The following is a 15,256-nucleotide window of genomic DNA, read 5'->3' as shown; positions in this document are numbered from 1 at the left end:
CATGCAAGAGGGTAGAACGAATCTAAGATAATGGCAGAATCCTTAGAAAATGACCTCAAGACCAACGTGGAATGGGGCTGTAAAAGGATGGTAACATTTAATGCAAGTAAAACTAAGCTGTCTTTCTTTAACAATTACAAGAAGCCTCTCCAACCACCGACATTCATGACAAATAACACCCTACCTGAGAATTTTTTCTTCAAACTCTTTGGCTTAACATTCACAGAAAATATGAATTGGAACAAATACATTGAGGACATTACGAAGGCTGCTGCAAAGGTGGTTTTCATCTTGCTAAAAGACTACTCACCCCCGATTGTATCCTGTACCTCTACAAGCCACCATTCGGCTATGCATGGAGTTTTTTTTTTTTTATATAGGCATCACCACTTATCAAGGCCCAGAGACCACTCGAGGGTAAGGGTTAAGAGTGTAGAGTAGTCAATTGGACAATATGGTAATCGTTAGTAATGGAAATTGGGTAAATTTGTTAACAAGTGGAACGGCTCATCAAGAACTTGTTTACATTGGACTTGAAGACAACCATATTGTAGTCAGCTGGAAAGCAGGAAAACGGAAGACAATTCCACAGGCGTGCAGTTCTAAGAAAGAAGCTTTGTTCATGGAATCTACGTTTAGGTTTAGGCATAGATAAAAAGTGGGTGAAATTATTGATAGTGTTTTCAGCTAGATGAGTGTTTCTTGTGAGAGTTTGGCGAGGGGGTACCATAGATTGAAGCTCAGTCGAACACTTTCCATGAAAATAACAATAAAGCAGAGAAAACTCGCAACACCTCTTCTGTGAGATAGAAGTTGCAGTGAAGAGAAAAGGACATCTCCTACAAGGCTACGAAGTCTATTTTGAACTATCAAGGCAAGACAAGTCCTTTCTAGCAGTTCCTGCCCAGATGTGGCAACAGTATTCCATCCTTGGACGTTCCTGGCTCTTATATAGAGAATTGCATCAGCAATGAGATATCTACTGGATCGATAGAAGGATCCGACCATTTTTCCAGTGGTCTTGGCAACAGATTTGATGTACGTGTTCCATTTAAGATCAGAAGTAAAGGTCAAGCCCAGAAGCTTATCAAAACTTGAGGCCTCCCCAAGACGAGAGCCATTCATTTCAATTGATGCCAGATGGGGATCAGAACGCTGATGTAAAGAGAGAAGCTTGGTTTTAGATGCATTAAAAGTAACAAGCCACCTCTTTCCCCATTATACCACGTGCTCAAGATCAGAGGAGAGAGAATCGGAGAGAACTTGGTCGTTTACTGTCTTAGATGTGCTACCATAGATGGTAGCGTCATCATCATAAATGTCTACAAATGATGTAAGGATGTGATTTGGAAGATCATTAATGTAGATCAGGAAAAGAGTTGGGCCCAGGATGGACCCCTGAAGGACTCCAGAATTAATACTGTGACCTTCTGATTTTTGTCCCATCAACTACTACTCTTATGAACCTATCAGAGAGAAATGATTTAATAATTGAGAAGACATTTCCAGCTATACAATAGCTGGAGATCTTGTGAAGTAAACCTTTATGCCATACTCTATCAAAGGCCTTTGATATGTCAAGAGCAATTGCTCTAGAAAGGTTGCCGAGAGATTCGCTAATCCTATGAGATATAACTGTAAGCACGTCTGCTGAAGATCTAGCAGAACAGAAACCATATTGTGTGTCACTGAGAAGGTTATTTTTGCTGAGACGGTTGATTACTTCTCTATTTAACACAGATTCCAGCAACTTACTCATGACGCACAGGAGACTTATTGGCCTGTACTGAGAGGGGATGAACGATCACCTGAATTCTTAAATACAAGGCATACTGATGAGATTTTCCAGGGTGTTGGGAAGCAATTCTCCTTAAGACAACGTTTAAACAGTTTTGTAAGTATGGGCGCTAATTCTGGTTGAAGTTTTTTGATTACTATAATTGAAATACCGTCAGGGCCGGTTGCTTTACTGGAATCAAGGTTTTTGATTAGCTTGGCAACATCACGTACAGATATTTCTATATCACATTGTGTTTTTTCTGATATAGGAGGAAATATTGGGGGTATGTGGCCTTGGTCGCAAAGGGTAGAATTAACTGCAAAGTTCTTGGCAAAGAGTTTGGCTTTGTGTGATGCTGACGAGATTACCTCAGGTTCATTGATGATAGTTGGGATAGAGTACACGCTTCTGTTCAGGATTCTGTTTGCTATTTGCCAAAACTGGTGGGAACTAAGCCGCTGCTCAGCTACTTTGTACTTGACAGACTGAGCATACAACTCTCTTGCGTTCTTTATTACTTTCTTACAATAGTTGCTGGCAGTCCTGAAAGCGGCTTTAGTTTCCATACATCTATTACGTTGGAAACAGTGGAAAAAACGATTTCTGTGCGATGGCAGCAGCACATTCTGGAGAGAACCATGGCTGGCTGTTAGGTTTTTGCTGGAACTTTTTTGAGGGTATGAAAAGGTCTATACCGACAATTAACCATTCTGTCAGGTCAGATACTATAGAGGACACATCCTTTTTAAACATGGAATGCAGAGATACATCAGATATAAATGTATGGAAGCTATCCCAGTTAGACTCTCTCTCTTGGATAAGGTAAAAAAAAAAAAAAAAAAAAAAAAAAAAAGAAGAGTCTTCAATCGAACAGGTTTCACTTTGTCAACTAAGTTCCAACCCCTGTCCCATCGCTGCAATGTAGCATCCCTGTATCTGTTTTGCAAGCATTTCAATGGAATGTGCTCTGATGAACTCGTTGCACTTATGACCCTTTAACGTACATATCCCCACAAAACAAAAATCACACCTCTTCATTGTTGATGTCCCTAAATGCCAGTAATTTTTACTCTAATAGTTTCTTCCTTCGAACAGCTAGACTTTGGAATTCCCTTTCTGCTACCTGCTTCCTGACTGTACTGATATGCAGAAGTTTAAATGTAACATAAACCGACATCTTGTTAATCTTTCCTAGCATGGTCTCAAATAGTAGCCCCTTGTGTTCCAGTGGCGATTTGGGGTGAATGTGAGTAAAAAAAAAAAAACATTTTAAATGGTCAATTAGGGAGAGGAAAATTATGTTCTAAACTTCTTTACAAATTCAGTGTTGCATAGATAAAGGAGAATTTTAATGGAATATTCAAATATCTACCTCATATAGTGATCAAGTGTTAGCCCCTAACAAGAGGCCCCTTGATTTTTGACAACTTTGAACTAAAATGAAACAAGAGTCTAACTGGAGATAGTAAAACATAAGACCATAAACAATTCCCCCCACTCTTTATCTGTGCCTAAACCTAAATGTAGATTCCATGAACAAAGCTTTTTTATTAGAACTGCACGCCTGTGGAATTGTCTTCCGTTTTCCTGCTGACTACAATATGGTTGTCTTCAAGTCTAACGTAAATAAGTTCTTGATGAGCCGTTCCATATAAGTTATCAAATTTACCAAATTTTCTTTACTAATTATTATTATATTGTCCAATTTCTACTGTACACTCTTTAACCCTTATCCTTGAGTGGCCTCTTGGCCTTGATAATGTGTTGATACCTATGAAAAAAAAAGAAAGAAAAAGTCCAATGTGAACAAGTTCTAATTGAATCGTCCCCCTAAGTAATCCAAGTTACAAAATTCCCACTGTTTACTATGCTAAAATCACAATGACTAATGTATACCTATTAACCCTTATCCTTGAGTGGCCTCTGGGCATTGATAAGTGGTGACACCCATGTAAAAAAAAAAAAAAAAAAAAAAAAAATTACAAGAATAAAAACAGAATATCACAATCACAGTAAGATAACCAAATAAACCAGTTAATCATTCAACGTTACAGATAGATATCTATATATATATATATATATTAACCTTTTAAAAAATGAGAATTCGTTTAAAGACAGACACTTTGTCTAATTTCTTTCTCCCTGAAACGTTTTCACCTGCGTTCGTAGAACCAACTAATACCAATATCACACATAAAGGTTAAACTTAGAATTTATCTTGATTATGAAAGTAAAATTTCAAACATTAGAAATTCTTTTTTAAATCGTTGGATTATAAATAAAAATTAAACTGTTTATACAAATAATATAATGATTAGTAATAATGTTGACGCACTGGTTCTCAGATCACCAAAGTTAAGCAACATGGATCCTAGCCAGTATCAGATGAGGGACCATTTAGGAATGCTAGATGCTGTATGTTACTTTCCCATAACAGATATACATGCAGCTGGAGATTTTTGGTCTAAACATTTGAAATTTTACATAAAGTGTATTCAGACATAGGGCAAGCTTTTTAATCGGTTTTTGGCCGGAAATTTGGCTGCTAAGGGATCAAAGTTCAAAAGATTTGACCTTAGCGGTCTCTAGCAAACTATTCAGCCACTTTTGGATCTAAACATTTGAAATTTTACATAAAGGGTATTCAGACATGTAGCAAGTTTTTTTTAATCAGTTTTGGGGCAGAACATTTGGCTGCAAAGAGGTCAAAGTTGAAAGAATTGACCATTGCAGACTCTACCAAACTCCTCTACCAATTTTGGGTCTCACCACTTGAAATTTTAGATGTAGGTTACCTGGACAGGAGTCAAACTTTTTAATATATATATGCACATAAAGTTATGAACAGTACATAGAGTTCAAGCAAAGTCGGTTTGAACTGCCAGTTATTAATAAAAAGGTGAATCTGCATAACTCATTTTGTTGTTAGGTCTTAATTTACTTCAGTTCATGTCGATAAATTATACCGCTGCATTGTATTGCTTTTTATAAATTACATTTATATACACACACTAAACAATGCTTCAAGCAAACCTTTTATTTATTTATTTGAAGTTTGCAAGTAAGTTGGAGAAAATGTCATCTGCTGTTCAGGTTAAGCAAGAAATACTATTTTTGATTCAGTGCAAATAACAAGGATTGGTGTCGGTTACTATTATACATGACTGGCAGATGTGAAATGGAGGAAAGTAAATGTTCTTGAAATCAAGAAAATATTCTCAGGTCGTTCTTTAAAAATGTTTGATGCTTGCTTCATGTTAAGTTGAATAATGATACTTCTTTTTTAGTGCATCAGTATCGAGGTTATGTTTAACATTTTGTGCCTGTGAATTTTAAATATTTTCCAGGAAGACATGTTCTAGAAACTTGAGCAATGTCTACATCTTATAATATTTGGATGTGATTTTTTTCTGCATTGAAAAATGATTTATTTGTATTCGTTGAATCCTCTCCCGCTCCCAAACAAAAAAAAGTTTATAATTTGGTGTAATGTCTGATGTGAGCGTCATGTAGTTTCATTTTGGAGTTTTGCTTTGTTTGCAGTGTACGCATTTTAAATTAGGAAGGAGATGGGTACCATTTTGTATTGAACCATTCACATGTCAGAATGTTACCCTTTTGTGGAATGTGAGAAAAAAGGAAAAGTCACTGTGTATACAAACTTTTTTTTTTTTTTTCAATTTTCTTAGTTTGTTCAAGCTGGGGGTGCGGCATTCTATCAGATGCCAAACACTCACTAATTTAGATATTCCAACCGAGAGCTCTTTTTAAGATTCTCGCCGTCCCTTTAAGTACAATCGTTTGAATCTCTTGCACTTGGTTCACCGGGTATATTTGTCAGGTAGTTTTTGAAATTCTTTCTCATGAATCCTGTTGCTCTTATAATTACTGGAAACTGGAAACCAATACATGTGCATGTGTCACTTTCACGGTGTGTGCATGAAACTCAGCAGTTGTGTGTGAGGGTGATATGTACATGTCTGTATTGACACGATTGCTCTGGTGTGTTGTGCCGTAATAATTTATCATTCCTGCCAGTCATTGGCTGAGAGGCAAGTGTCTCTGTTTTCTGGTTGACTACAGTTTTTGATGTCGCTTCTATGTTTATATCACGAACAATCTCTACCATGAACCCCACAGGCAAATCAGAAATCCAGTCCAATTTAATAAATCTGTTTTTTATCAGAAAATGATTATTACAAAAACTTTCATCCATTTTGACGTTAACTGAAAGTTTCTTTTTGCTGGAACCTTTCTTTGCACAAATTGACAGAACAGAACAAATATTACACTTTGAATTATTTGCCATAAAAAGTTAAAAACTACAATGTAACAAAGTAGACACAAGGTCATCTAAAGTATGGCGAAAATGATGGTTGTTGGTCACCGTTAGTCTACTACAACTGACCATTCCACTCTTGGCTAGAATCATTGTAGTCACCACAATACCACATTTACTCTAAGGGTAATCCAACTTGAAATATCTCCAAGAAGTTTGAAATTTTAAACTTTTATTATTCATAAATTTATTGACAGTGGTGAATGGGGCAAAAAAAAAAAAAAAAAAAAGAATTTGTTAGTAAGTCTCTCCCAACATATTCTAAATAGACCATCCACTATTTTCTGATTTGTTCAGAACCGAAAACAAACAAGTCAGTCTCTAAATGAAAGCGAGACCTAAGTGGAAAGTGGAGAAAAAATGGGTATGGAGTTTCCAAGATAAATACAATATAGAAGAGCACGATGGCAAAAAATAAGAGTGATGTATGGGCATCTTAGAGGAGCCTCATTACTCAACAAAATCAAGATGGAGGCAGAACTCATTCATTCGATTAGCTTTTTTTTTTTTTTTTTTTAGCTAAGAGGCTAACTTAACCAATGGGCTGAGGTACAACAGGAAAAACACGGAACATCTACTCATACTTTATTCCTTTTTGTACACACAAGCTCGCAACTATCTTTTGTTAAATTCTGAGGAATGTAATCTTTTTCTATACCATCTGATCTTGACCTTAAGCTAGTGCTTAAAGAATGCGATCAGATACTGATCAAAGAAATATTCAACTCTTCAGATTGCTTTAATATGTGACAGCCACACTACCATTTGTGCTAGAGCCAAGCTAGCGAAAAATACCATACGTCGTTCCATATTCCATGGCAGTCTAAAGTTGTCAAATCCATAGGACACAGCGGCAGAGGATGCTGTAGATCTGTCACCTTGTGGCCATACTTCCAATACTGCTCGAATAAGCAACATTTGAAGAAAGCCTGATGGATGATTTTTTTCTATCTGCTTTTTTGCAGCAATAACACAGACGAATCCTCGATTTTTGCACTGGCATTTTTGTTTTAGCCTGAAGATCATAAAATAAGCCTTTTTTTTTTTACTTTATTAATAATAGATTAAATTTACTATCATGATCCTACAAAATTTGAAAGTCATTTCTGACTTGAATTAGAAGTCAAACACCAAGTATCATGGTTCAATTATGTTCATAAACTAAAACAGAACATTCATTTTCATAAGCGCTCCTGAAAACGTTATTTTTGTTCCCAGTTCGCAAATGTTATGACGACCCATTTTTGTTTTCAAATAATGTTCAAGTCATAAACCATTTCTGAAAAGTTTTATGTGCGTCCACGTCCAGTAAATCAAGTAATTTCTTTTCTTTCCAAATTCATTGTTTTAGTTTCAAATCATGCAATAAAGAAAGAAAGGAGAAAACATTATTCTCAAGTAACACAACGCTTTTACTTTTTATGTTAGGTCAGTTAAGGTCATGACCAGGTTTGTTTCTTTTAGCATTGCAGGTTTTCTTTAATTAAAAAAAAGAGATTGCTTTTTTTATTCTAACGACTAATGTTGGAAAACTTTAACAGGCTGGAGACGGTTTTACAATTTTTTAAAATTATAACAAGAAACTAAAATTCATTTTTAAAGTTAAAACTTTAGTGGCGTTTTTTTTGTTTGTTTTTTTTTTGTTTTTTTTTTTGGTTTTTAGCATTTTGCTTTCTATAACTTTTTTTTAATGCAATCGTTTTATGCAGTAAATCGTTTTGAAATAGTGCTGAGCGGATTTTTAGAGGATTATTTTTGTTACTTGGGAGTGACTACTTACCAAGGCTCGAAGGCCACTCGAGGATAAGGGTTATTGAATGTAAAGTAGTAGTGTAGTAACCGTTAATGGTGTAAATTTGGTAGAATTTGATTATTTATGGGGACGGTTCAACACGAACTTGTTTACATTGAATTTGAAGGGTACTATAGAAATGAGAGACGACGAAATGGAGTTTCACTCTATATTAATAAACAAACTTTATTTGTCATTTTCGTCAGTAGCATATAGATGCGTACAAGAGAGAGAAACGGGTTAGTAAACGGGTCACTACTATGTTGTATTAAACCGGGAAGCAGACTGGCAGAACAGTGTTCCACAGGCGGGCAGTTCTGAGAAAGCTTTGTTCATGGAATCTGTATTTAGATTTAGGGACAGATGGAGAGTGGGGGAAATCGTATATAGTGATTGTAGTTAGTTGAGTTTTTTGTGAAAGTTTCGCAAGAAGGGGGCCCATAGATTGGAATTCACTCGAGCACTTGCCACAAAGATAATGATAGAGCAGAGTCTGGGTCGCAATGTCTCTTCTGTGAAAAAGAGGTTGCAGGAAAGGAAAAAGGGCATCACCTACTAGGTTTCAAAGCCAGTTTTGAACTCTATCAAGGCAGGATAGTGCTTCGAGCAGCTCCTGCCCAGATGTGGCACAGTACTTCATTTTAGGGCGTACTTGGCTCTCATACAAATAGAGGATCGCTTTGGCAGTGAAATACCTACTGGAGCGGTAGAGTGATCCAACAATTTTTCCAGCGATCTTGGCAATAGATTTGATGTATGTGTTCCATTTAAGATCAGGAGTGAAGGTCAGTCCCAGAAGTTTGTCAAAACATGGAGTTTTCCCAAGATGAGAGCCATTCATGTCGATTAGGGCATGATGAGGGTCAAAGCGATTATGATGAAAGAAAAGAAGCTTGGTTTTCCATGCATTAAAATTAACCAGCCACCTTTTCCCCATTGCACCACATTCTCACGATCAGAAGAGAACTCATGGAGTCCCTATTTACTTAGTTCCTCGTGAAGACAACGTTAGACACAAGTTAGGTTTTTAACGTGAATAAACTTAGCTCACAAAAAGAGCACTATGGATGAGAATCAAAAGAAAAAGGTATTATTATAGATTAAAGCCCTCAATTAAAAACTCCCTAAAAATTATATTATACTTTTGAACCTTTTGAAAATTTGTCGGAAAGAAAAACAAAAAAAAACAAAAAAACAATTTTAAAATTTAGAGTGGAAGATTAGTTTCGCATACAAATTTAACATCAAATAACCTCCATTTTGGTGCCATTTAATTGTTTTAGGACAGTTAACCATTTTTTTTTAATAATAGGAAATAAATAATGTGGCTTTTTTTTTTTAGGGAGGTATTACATGTGGTTTTACAGCCTTACCACTAGGACTGTGGGTGTTTTTTTTTTTTCCACACGTAATCGCCTGAAAAGTATAATCTTATTTTTCAGGGATGGGATAGATTAACCTATAAATTTACTGGGGTTTTGATGTAGAAAAAAATCTAGCTCATAAAAAAAGCGAAAAACAAAGAAATATTACTCTAGTCTAGGATTTCATCTATAACTGAGGACAAACTTACACCAAATCTTCAAATTTGTTGTGAGATTATCAAATCAAATGTTTCATTTATTTTTATACTTGCTTTAAGTACCCGGCGTTGTTGCTCGGGTAGAGTCTATTGCCGGGTGGAGGACTGCAGGGAGGGCTTAGAGAAAAATAATTCAAAATAGTCATGTTTACAATTTTTTCTCCGTTTTTGGGGTTTCCCTTATTTTCTAATTCAATAAACATTCAATTAAATAATAAAAGAATTCAATGTGTATTATTCATCATAGGCGAGAAACATACACGCGAAATCTTGTCTGATAAGTTTAGGTTTGTCCCATTAAATTATCTGAATACCTGGATTAAACGGTTGACAGTCAGAAGAATTACGTGAGATTCGGGTCATGTGAACGAATATTTTCAACAATTATAGTGAAGCCCGAAGTAAATCTAACAACAAAGAATAAGAATTATTACGTGACGTTGTGAAACTAAAGGGATCGTAAAAAAAAAAAAAAAAAGGAGGGAGGAGGAGTAAGGGAGAGAGAAACAGTGAATCTAGATATCCCCAACCCTCTAATAAAATCCCCAGGTAGAATAATAATGCACATAAAGAAAAACTCCTCAAATTGAAAACAAACTTGCAACTAGAACGACCCCTCCTCCCTCACCTACTCTCAACTAAAAAGTGTTAGTTTTAAACATCGGTACTTGTGCAGTTCACAGACCGTGCTATTTTTTAGATAGGATTTTCAAGTTCGACTCAATTGTTACGGTAGCTTTTGTTTATTAAATTATTAGGTGAAAGTAGAAAAGAGTTAAGAAAGCTCCCCTCCCCATGTTAAGAATGCCTTTCTTAATAATAACGTTATCATTACATCACGGTACGTAAACTGCACAAGTACCTAATAATCTTCTCATTAGATCGATTAAGCACCAGATTTTTTTAACGAATTTGTTCAATTTTTAAACGTGTGTGCACTGCAGGGTCCAGTTTAAGTTTAATTTTTGTAAAATAAAAATAATTTTCGGATTCGGAATTACTAAATCGGCTGGACAGGACACCAAAATACTCAAATTTACAATGTTTTGCTTTGATTTTTTTTTTTTTAACCTTTCCTGTTCAATTTTTCGAGTGGAATTGAGTTATAAGTTTTCTATCCAAATGTAACGTAAAATGCCTTCGAAGGCATCTGTCAAACACGATTTTGAGGGACTAAAGATCGGTCGAAAAATTAAAAAAGGAACATTTTACGTTAAACTTAGAAACTGAACCCAATACTAAAAATTGACCAAAAAATAATATTTGCTTCTTGTCCAGAATATTCCTTATATTAAAACATGAAAGAAAAATCTGTATACGTACTCGTGACGAATCGAAAATATATTCCCCAAATTATGTAAATTGATCACGTAATTTTTAAATAAAATCGGATGAAAGTGCACTGGGGGACCACCCGAAGACTTGTCCTTAAGGAGTTGATTACGGGGAGGTTGAAAATTAAAAAAAAATGTCTTTCGGAATAAACACCCAAACCTCCTCCCCTTGTTAAGAATGGCTTTCGGAATAAACACCCTTTGGAGGTTGGACAACCAGTGCCCATTGACCGAAAATCGTTTTTAAGCAATTAATGAGAATTCGTAGGCATTAAAACATAAATCTCGCAAGTTTAAATTATTCTTCAGTTATCTCCCTTAGTATTTTAAACTTGTTTTCAAAATGGCGAACAAGACAACTGTTCTTTGATTATTCATAAAATTTGATTTTTTTTAATTTGAAAATAAGACTAACTGATCATTTTACATACTTTTTGGAATATGCTATTTTCGTTTCGTCACAGGTATGTACATCATACACATTAAACATTTTTCTTTATCATTATTATTATTTTTTAAATAAGTGTAATTCTAAATAAGCACTTGCAATCTTTGTCAAAAGGACTCACACAGAACATGGGTTCACTTACCTGTATGACGTATTTTGAATTTGGCGAAGCATTTGCTTCGTCCATGACGTTAGTTTCTGTAATGGTTGCCCCTTGAATTTCTCCCGGCTTTTTGCCGATGTGGGTTTTGCAGTAAACTTCCTCATCTTGTATGGCATTCTTGTTATTTTTGCTGCTCGGGTTGCAGAAGAATGTTTGTTGTGTGAGTGGCATGCCACAAATTCGACATCGGAAGCATTGTTTGTGAAAAAGTTTATTGGATCCGACCAGGATCCGTTTGTCGTCCCCGGGTGGGACTGTTTTGTTGCACCGGAGACATGGATCAACATCGTCGGGGACGGCCTGTCGTTCAAACTTATACTCGTAGAGGGTGGCTCGTTCATAGGCAAAACTGTACTTAAAGGATGGCTTTTCTGGATTACTGTTGGTTTCGTCGACTTCTAAAGAATTAGAGTTGCTACCAGCGTTTGACGATTGGATACTCATCGTTGATAATTTACTAAAAAGGAACAAAGAGTAAGTTTTCTTTTAACCCAACAGGTGTCCGACGTGGCGTAAAAACGCCGGTATAAAAAAACAACAACGGCAATTGGTTTGTTGGCGATAATACGAATTAAAAAAAAAAAAATCCGGAGAGTCAAAATTAGTTTAAATTAAAATGAAACATTCAATATGCTGGTGTTATCATTTTTTTTTTTTTAAGTCACCTTTTGTTTTAAAGTTACCGTTGCTACATTATTGTTTGGTCCGAAATAGTAAAATCCGCTTTGAATATAGTTAATCACATTTAGCAAGAGGTGAAACACCAAGCCCGCATATTAGTCAAGTGAATGACTAGGTATGTGGACTTAACAGTTACTAAGTGAAGAAGGTCGATGGCTAGTAGCTACTCGAAGTTTGCAACAAAACTGGTTGTATTTTTAGTGTGCCCAACCAACATGACCTACTTTGGAAAAAAAAAAAAAAAAAAGCATACCTAATGACGTTTTCTTTTCTTCTTTTTTTCACCTGCAGTCACACAACCTGGAATTTATTGATACGATAAGTGGTCGGAGAAGAAATGGCCTGCTGCGTGCTGCGTCTAAAAACAACCACTGCTGACGTTATTGTGATTTAACTACCCCACACAAGGGGGGTCAACATATGACACATGGCCGAGGGTATAGTTGGGTGGCCGGAAAGGTACGGCGGACGCTGTGGCTAACGGATGAAATGATAAAATTCATTATAAAATGAATTTTAATTAAAACTTTTCGCTTAGACTGGCGTAATTCTATAAAATTACCAAGTAAATTTCTTTTTTTAAAAGATTTTTTTTCTTTTACTTGGGGGGGGGGGGTCACCACCGGCCGCTTATCAATCAAGGTCCAACGACTACTCGAGAATAAAAGAATGATTAGTGTCGGATAGACTGACAACACCGTGATGATCAGTAATGATGGAACTTGGGTAGTGTTTGATTATTTAAGAGGACAGCTCAACAAGAACTTATTTACATTAGATTTGAAAACAATCATGTTATAGTCAGCCGAGAAACAACCCCACGGTATTGTGTCACACAGGCGAACAGTTCTAGGAAAGAAAGATGAGGGTGTTCTTTTAGTCGTTCTGAGCAATCTATTCTTATATGTAATGTCACTTTTAACAGTTCCAGCAGATTTTCCGTCTTTTTTTATGTATTCATTTTTTTTTTTTTTTCTTATTGCCACCCGGATTTAGATCTAGTGGTGGGGGTTAATTTTAAGGAAACGCATGTTTTACTCTAATAGCTTATTTTCTCAAGCTGCTTGTCTTTGGAATTCCCTCCCTGTTTCCCCAACTTTACCAACATGCACAAATTTAAATGTATGTGAACAAATATCTTGCGGCACAACTCTCCACTTTGGAAGTCCATCCTTATAAACATAGCTTCTAATTATAGTTGCTTCTTAAATCTCAATAATATACCTTCTTTAAAGTAAATAAAAAATATTATTGATTAGGAATATTACTTATAAAATAGGTTGTTCGCGATTATTAAAAACCACCTAATTGGAGATGAGGGTTTATTTACCTTCTCTCTGGGCGGCTGGGCACAAGGTCATCTATGATTTTCAAAAGCCAGTGGACTAGGTTCGTCTCAGGCGATTAGAACTGAACCAAAACCTAAAGACAGTGAGTCAAGTATGATAACCATTAGGCTGGCTTGACACGGCTTCGATAAGTGTTTTCAAATCTACTTATTTTAAACATAATGAATCTGTCATGTAAACCATTCATGCATGCACATGTGTGGGATAGTTAGCAAACAGATAAAAATCCAGCGATCCCTACATATCAATTTTTCAATTTTGACTCCTTAGCATCCCGTTTTGTCCGGATGAAAACCAATTAAAAAGTTTTCCACATGTCTGAATACTGTATATACCAAATTTCAAGTTTGTAGATCAAAAATCCATTGAGTATATAGGTTGAGAATTGTTCTCACACACACACACACACACACACACACACACACACACACACACACACATTCTTACTTTTTTTTTTTTTAACACAGTGATCACCACTTATCAAGGCCCGGAAGCCACTCAGGGATAAGGGTTATTGCAAGTACATTACGTTAGTGTGGAGATTTGATGAAGTGTTTACTTAAGGGGGCGGTTCATTAGGAATTTGTTAACATTGGACTTGAAGACATCCAAGTTGTAGTCTGGTGGGAAGCAGGCAGACGGAACAGAGTTCCACAGGCGTGCAGTTCTAAGAAAGAAGCTTTGTTCATGGAATATGCGTTTTGATTTAGGCACAGATATAGAGTGGGGGAAATTTTTCACAGTGGATTCAGCTAGACGGGTGTTTTTCGTGAAAGATTGGCGAGGGGGGACCAGAGATTGGAGTTCAGACGAGCACCTGCCATGGAAATAACGATAAAACAAGGATAGGCTCACAACGTCTCTTCTGTGGGAGAGAGGTTGCAGGGTAGAGAAAAGGGCATCCCCCACTAAACCACAAAGTCTATTTTGTACTCTGTCAAGGCAGGATAGGCTGTTTTTAGCATCTCCTGACCAGATCTGGCAACAGTATTCCATCCTTGGACGTACTTGGCTTTTATATAGATAGAGAATTGCATCAGTAGTGAGATATCTTCTGAAGCTGTAGAAGGATCCCACCATCTTTCCAGCGACCTTGGCAACAGACTTGATGTACGTGTTCCATTTCAGATCAGGAGTAAAGGTCAAACCCAGAAGCTTGTCAAAACACGGGGCCTCACCCAGACGAGAGCCATCCATCACAATTGATGCCAGATGGGGATTAGAGCGTTGATGATGTAAGGATAGGAGTTTGGTTTTGGATGCATTAAAGGTAACCAGCCACGTCTTCCCCCACTGAACCACGCGCTCGAGATCAGAGGAGAGAGAATTAGAGAGAATTTTGTCATTTACAGCCTTTGATGTGTTGCCGTAGATGGTCGTGTCATCAGCATAGATGTCAACGAATGATTTAAGTATGTGTTTAGGGAGGTCATTGATGTAGATCAGGAAGAGAGTTGGGCCCAGGATTGACCCCTGAGGGACTCCAGCATTTATATTGCAGGCCTCCGATTTTTGTCCATCTACCACTACTCTTATGAGCCTATCGGAGAGAAATGATTGAGAAAACATTTCCAGTTATACCGTAGCTGGAATTCTTGTGAAGTAGACCCTTATGCCATACCTTGTCGAAGGCCTTTGATATGTCAAGAGCAATTGCCCTAGAAAGGAAGCCTTTGTCAAGAGATTCACTAATCCTGTGGGATATAACCGTCAGCACATCTGCGGTAGATCTTGCAGAGCGGAAACCATATTGTGCGTCACTAAGAAGGTTATTCCTGCTGAGGTGGT

The 15,256-nt window shown here is 36.6% G+C and overlaps 1 protein-coding gene across 1 annotated transcript in view; it reads right to left on the bottom strand.

Annotated features, from left to right (window-relative positions):
* Positions 1-12,374, bottom strand: part of LOC145291144 (hillarin-like) — a 108,946-nt gene extending 96,572 nt beyond the window's left edge. The window contains exon 1 of the mRNA XM_080136664.1: positions 11,418-12,374. Coding sequence (XP_079992790.1) covers positions 11,418-11,882 — 465 coding nt within the window. The 5' untranslated portion in view covers positions 11,883-12,374. The remainder of the gene's footprint in view (positions 1-11,417) is intronic.
* Between the last annotated feature and the right edge of the window lie 2,882 nt (positions 12,375-15,256).

The sequence above is a fragment of the Euprymna scolopes genome, chromosome 2, assembly GCF_053919585.1.
Source record: "Euprymna scolopes isolate OS-2025 chromosome 2, ASM5391958v1, whole genome shotgun sequence".
Classification (NCBI taxonomy): domain Eukaryota; kingdom Metazoa; phylum Mollusca; class Cephalopoda; order Sepiida; family Sepiolidae; genus Euprymna; species Euprymna scolopes.
This window is presented reverse-complemented; position numbering and strand designations above follow the sequence as displayed.